The following is a 5,867-nucleotide window of genomic DNA, read 5'->3' on the forward strand; positions in this document are numbered from 1 at the left end:
TCGGGCCTCCACCTTCACTCGGGCTTGCCCATGTTGGAGCCGATCCACGGGGCTCGGGCCCCTTTTCTCTCCTCCGTCCCCCGAGTAACTGCCCGCGATGGGCTTGCTCTTATAAGTACCCCATACCACAATGGCTTTATTTTGAAACATTCATCATCACAGCCGTCGATGCATGGAGATCATGATCTCCACCGTTGATTGGTGGGCCCACAAGGGTGTTTGACATGGCTATGCAGTGTAGCTGAGATGTGTGCTAGAAATATCTATGGTGTTGTGGATAATGCACCGTTTGTTTAATGTTTTGAAGCTGGGAAGAGAAAGAGGGTTTCATGGGAAGTAGAGTGGCTAAATCAAGACACGTGTCCCACCACCTGTTAAGCTGTTAACCAATGATCCACATGCATATCTGACTGCTTTACACGTATCGCATGCATGTCCAAACACCATTGACATCGGTTGCCGCTTCTATATAGAGCTAGGCCAACCTCCTTGTTCTTACCAGGAACTACAACTACTACTTCATTATCAAAGGGTGAGAGCTAGCTGCTTGCTGTTTGAACTGTTGCTGTTTTTTCTTTGTGGTTGTGAAATTTGAGGGAGAGATCGATGGCTCAGACTGTGGGAAGGAACGTGGCAGCTCCATTGCTGTTTCTGAACTTGATCATGTATTTGATCGTTGTCGGTTTTGCTAGTTGGTGTCTCAACAGGTTCATCAATGGCCAGACCAATCACCCTAGTATGTTTTTTCATCAACTACCTCTCTTTTGATTTGTGGGTTTTCTTGTTTACTGGTGATTTTAACGCCTAGTTAATTGCCAACCCAACTTTGGCCAGTTGGCTAGGACAGTCTGAGTCTTCGACTACCCCGTTCTCTATAGACTAGAGTGGATTAGTTCTTTATTGATAAGTTTTGAATATCGTCTTTGTAAAAAGTTGAGAACTAGTAGTAATTTAATTTTTTATATTCGTTTTTTGAAATTAAACTCGGTGTAAAAATTTTGCTCAGGTTTTGGAGGAAATGGTGCAACAATGTTCTTTTTGATATTCTCCATATTGGCTGGAGTGATGGGCATAGCATCAAAGCTGGCCGGAGCAAACCACATCAGAGCTTGGAGGAGTGATAGCCTAGCTGCAGCAGGATCATCAGCCATCGTGGCATGGGCTCTCACGGCACTGGCCTTTGGGTAAATCTCAGAATCTGACTTGATCACATAGCACTTAAGCACACTTAATATCGTTTATATTGAGATCAATCGGATGATAATCGTGGTGTTTGTCAACAGGCTGGCATGCAAGCAGATAAGCATTGGAGGGTTTAGAGGATGGAGGCTGAGGCTCTTGGAGGCTTTCGTAATAGTCTTGACATTCACTCAGCTATTGTACCTCTTGCTGCTTCATGCGGGTGTCTTCAGCAGCAAGTATGGCCCGGGCTACCGTGACACCGACTACCCGGCTGCCGGCGATCCGATACACAAGGGCACAACTGGAGGAGTCCCTGCGTCTAGGGTTGTTTAAGGACATAGCTAGGGATATCGTAGCAGCGCGACTCCCACATAATTTAATGTGGATTTCGTTTCCCCTTCCCTTTTGGGAAAGGGGGTTTGTGTTTCATAATTTAATGGGGAATTTTAAGTTTTTACTTTGTGGTTTTGTGGGTTGGATAGGTTAGGGGATGTGGTCAGTAACCCAAGTGGTGTGTTGTGCGCATGTTTGTACGACGTCGTGTACATCATGTGTATAATGTATGCATGGTTTTTAATTAATCAACGCATGGTTAACATCCTTTCAAATTAATTTAAGTTTGTGTTCGTAAACCTCTCTGAGTAGAGAAATTATGTATCGTCCGATCTGGATCATCATTTGATTGGGATCAAAAGAAGGGGAAAAAAGATAAAGAGAAACAAAAAGAACGAGAAGAAAGAGCAAAAACAAAAAAGGTTGCTGTCGTTGCGCCCGAAAAGTCACCCAAACATCCATTGCGTTAAAAGAGGAAAAGGGATTTGGAAATCCTCATCCCAATCCTTCTCCGATGAACAATACTTGGCTGTTGAAAATTTAGCCCAATTAAATTTAAACATGTGTAAAATTTGTGTTTACAATTTTAATTATTTGGACATGTGTCCAAATCTAATTGGATTAAAGCAAGAGTTTCATGTTTCAATTGATACATGGAGTCGCAAAATTCTATTTTCGATTGATCAAGTTTTCTCCTTGACAAGGGCTTAAATGTAAGGAAGTAGACTTCCGCATTGTTAAATAGACACTCCACCAGACATTTCACAATTTTATTACAGTTTAGTTCACGTCAAACTAATTCAGCTTAGTTATTAAAGCCAGTTCGGTACGAGATAGTCCCTAAACCCATATAGTTTCATTATCAACTCCAAAGCTAGAGCATCATTTTGAGTTGTGTATTTTCCTTGAGAAAAAGGGAAAAGAATTTGGGATTTTATCCTTGAATATTCAGATAAATGGACTTATGTAATAGATTATAGACGTCAATTGAAGTCCCCCAAACATGTGGTAAAGTTTCTCTCTCTATACCCTAGTTTTTCTTCCCTCAAGGGATTATGAAGTCATTCATAACCTAGAAGCTTATGAAGCTTATGAGCGTTGTGATTAACGAAATTTATACTAAGCCCAGAAACAGGACAATTATGAATTATAGCCCAATTTTCTCTCATTTTTCACAAGTCCTTCCCCCAAACTATGATCAGAGTTCGATATTAATTTATTCCCCTTCTCCTTCGTATAAATATATTGTTGTATAAGGAAAAATAAAAAACGTGTTTGCATAGAACATCAGATGGCAAGAGTAATTAGCGAAGAGTAATTTTCCTTGAATCACATTCATCTATAAAAAATCAGCTCTTAAGCAGTAACCAGTTCAAAGTACAAATGACAAATAGAAGGAAATCAAAACTTAGAGGAGAAGAAAAGGGCTGGCTCTGTTAAGAACAGAACGCCTCAAATCAACTTCCCCTCAACTTTTACATGATGCTTAAACTAATTCTTTCCGAAATAGGCACACAACGACGCCATACTATGCTTAACCTTCGGTGATGAAACCTTCCTTGCGACCTTCAAACCCTGGCCGCATGAGCTTTTTCTCTCTTTTTGCGATTTTCCGGTTTATCTTCTCTTGCTTTTTCTGTGATATATTATCTGATCTCTTCTTCTGTTTATCTGCTTTCATCTTCTCTGTGGTTTCAACCCTTCCCTTCCACTTCTCGGCATTCTTCTGATGCCGCTTCTTCTCCTTCTGAATGCTTTGTTTCAACAACTTTGGATCATCGTGAACCTTGATCCCAGCAGCTCTACTTGTTGCAGCTTTCCAAGAATGCTTCTTCGAGATTATCTCACCTTTTTCTGGATCTTTCTTGGCTTCTTGCAACTGTTTTGCCCTCTCAAGCTCCCGCAACTTTGACAACTTTTTCTTCTTATTTGTCTTACCAAGCTCATCTTCGTCCCCAAGTTTGACATAACCGAATGTCAGCTCCTTTGCAGCCTCTGCAACATCCTTCTCCACTTTAGCCACTGAATCATCACTAGCAGATTTCTTACCATCAGATACGGCCTCTCTCTTCCGTTTCTTCTGGTCAGTTCCTTTCTTCTCATACCTTTCCTTTCGCTCAATCCTCTTCCTTGCTCTCTCTGAACCTTCAGAATGCCGACCAGCCCGAAACTCATCAAGTTTGCGAAGAAGCCGTTGCTGGAGTTCTTCATATGTCACTGAACGTTCATCATCTTCCGCTGAACATTCATCATCTTCCAGACCAGGCACCACGGGCTTAATCTCTATTTCATCACTATCACTCTCATCGTTTGACTTCTTTTCCAAACTTTGCTTTAGCAAATCAAGGGTAGTCTTAGAAGACTTCTCTGGATCCAACCGTTCTCTTCGAGCTTTCTTAATGTTTTCCTTTGATTCCTTCTTTGCTGAAGCTTTTGCAGTCTTGCTGAGACCTTGAAACCATGGCTTATCATCATCGTCAACGGGTAGATAGAATCTAGCAGGGATGAGCTCAACTAACTTGTCGAAGAATTGAGAATGCTGATGGATAATAGACTTCAAATCGAGAATTGGATTGGAATCATTGGTATGACTTCCTCTTTTTTTCTTCATCTGCAAAGTGATCAAAATTGAGGTAAATAGCGAGCAGCAGAAAATGGTTGTGAATGGATGTAACGCATACGCACTAACTATACAACCCAATCCTAATTAAGGACATTTCATTTGCAAATTGATCAACAGAGCATAAAAAACAGATTATAAAACATGATGAGCACCCAGCAACAGTAAGATTTCAAACAAATCAAACAGAAAAAGCAAATATGCAATCTGATGAAAACCCTGCTAGGGTCAACTTTTAAAACAAATCAAACATTAAATTAAAAGAGAAAAATGGATAATAAATCAGATGACAACCCAATTAGAATAATCAGCAGAAGACATAGATAACAAATTATGCAATCTAATGAAATCCCAGTTACAGTAATCAGCAGAAGAAATAAATTAATATGCAATCAGATGAAGCATACAAACAAAATTACTGAAAAATCAAAATAATTGCTTTCTATGACAAGTAAATAGCAAAGCCGTGAACTATCAACGAAACCAAATTAGACCCATAAATTTAAAACAAAAAACGAGATTAATAAAGTTTGTTTAGGCTAAATCAAAAATCAAGAGAAGTAAGTTGCACAATTATCTGCGAATAAAAGAGAGAAGAAGATGAAGAGAGAGAGACCGTGGTGAATCCTGCGGCGTCGGATACAGAGATCAGAAGCTGAAGCTTGTTTTTCTGCTTTTGGTCGTAATGGTTAATTCATGGAAACAACAAAGCCCTTAAAGGGCACGGATTGCAGCAGTTCCAAGAATACAAGAACCCTAGAGGAATGGGCTTTTGGAAATGGACTGGGCTGTTTTTAGCGTTTTATTAAAAGCTGGGTTTTTGCTGACAGTTGGACGGCTTGATAAGCAGAGGCTTTCTCGTGCGAGTTCGATCTATACCGATTTTTTTTCTATCCTAATAATAACTATCTAACATTATAACGTTATACCTCTACAAGAAACCACATTACCATGTCTTATGGGAGGTTAATAGAGCACCCGTGCGGTCAACCCTTGGCGGGTATGATAATGGTGTTAATGTGAGAGAATAAAAAGATTTAAGTGGTTCATTCCGAATATGTTAGCTACGTCCATAGACAATGTATGATGTATATCTTTGTTAATCTTTACAAAATCTCTTAATACAAAGTGGTAAAGCTCTCTCTATTTCTTTTAGGATCAAACCTCGTCTTGGGTTATTCCTCCTTTTTATATAGACCTTGCATGAGCCCAAAAAGTCTTTGGGCCTTTGATTCTCGGACAGCCCTTACTGTGGAGTGGAGTTGACGTCTAAGCAGGTATCATCGTAGGGTTTCCACGTAGAAAAGTCGTTTAGGAGTGGCGCTTGTCTGAAGGCGATCCGAAAGTAATCTGGTCCGGCGCTTGTCTGAAGGCAGTCAGAAAGTAATCTGGTCCGGCGCTTGTCTGAAGGCAGTCAGAAAGTAATCTAGTCGTGCGCTCCCTGTAGTTGTTTTGTAGGTCCCATCGTGGGCTACCTTCCATGTTGATAATCAACACGTGGCACAGAGTTGACGTTTTAAGTAGACTTGCTTTTAACATTTTGTGTTAAAAAATTGTTGGGCCTGACATTTGGTAATGTTTTGACGATTCATATGGTGCGGCGCTCGGTACTGGAAGTTGTTGGGCTGGCTTTGTGGGCATGACAGCTCGGCCTTCTGTTCTTTTGGGTGAAGCCTCATATATGTTAAGCTAAAACAATATTGGTGAGGTGCTCTACCCAATTTATTCGAAC

The 5,867-nt window shown here is 40.5% G+C and overlaps 2 protein-coding genes across 2 annotated transcripts; one reads left to right on the forward strand and one right to left on the reverse strand.

The window, feature by feature from the left end:
* Nucleotides 1-502: 502 nt before the first annotated feature.
* On the forward strand, nucleotides 503-1,794 carry LOC137730657 (membrane protein PM19L). The gene is made up of 3 exons (XM_068469629.2): nucleotides 503-736; nucleotides 1,007-1,184; nucleotides 1,284-1,794. The coding sequence occupies exons 1-3, from the start codon at nucleotides 607-609 to the stop codon at nucleotides 1,513-1,515; spliced, it is 540 nt and encodes a 179-aa protein (XP_068325730.2). The 5' UTR covers nucleotides 503-606; the 3' UTR covers nucleotides 1,516-1,794.
* A 1,025-nt stretch (nucleotides 1,795-2,819) lies between these two features.
* On the reverse strand, nucleotides 2,820-4,887 carry LOC137731706 (uncharacterized). Its single transcript, XM_068470893.2, has 2 exons — nucleotides 4,752-4,887; nucleotides 2,820-4,126 (listed from the first exon to the last, which is right to left on the reverse strand). The coding sequence occupies exon 2, from the start codon at nucleotides 4,124-4,126 to the stop codon at nucleotides 3,050-3,052; it is 1,077 nt and encodes a 358-aa protein (XP_068326994.2). The 5' UTR covers nucleotides 4,752-4,887; the 3' UTR covers nucleotides 2,820-3,049.
* Between the last annotated feature and the right edge of the window lie 980 nt (nucleotides 4,888-5,867).

Source organism: Pyrus communis, chromosome 16 (genome assembly GCF_041283825.1).
Source record: "Pyrus communis isolate YQ-2024b chromosome 16, ASM4128382v1, whole genome shotgun sequence".
Classification (NCBI taxonomy): Eukaryota; Viridiplantae; Streptophyta; class Magnoliopsida; order Rosales; family Rosaceae; genus Pyrus; species Pyrus communis.

Bases quoted from the DNA above. Each gene is read 5' to 3' on its own strand.
- LOC137730657 (XM_068469629.2), top strand. From the start codon at position 607: ATGGCTCAGACTGTGGGAAGGAACGTGGCAGCTCCATTGCTGTTTCTG. The intron at 737-1,006 runs GTATGTTTTTTC...AATTTTGCTCAG, and splicing joins TGGCCAGACCAATCACCCTA to GTTTTGGAGGAAATGGTGCA. The intron at 1,185-1,283 runs GTAAATCTCAGA...GTTTGTCAACAG, and splicing joins CTCACGGCACTGGCCTTTGG to GCTGGCATGCAAGCAGATAA.
- LOC137731706 (XM_068470893.2), bottom strand. From the start codon at position 4,126: ATGAAGAAAAAAAGAGGAAGTCATACCAATGATTCCAATCCAATTCTC.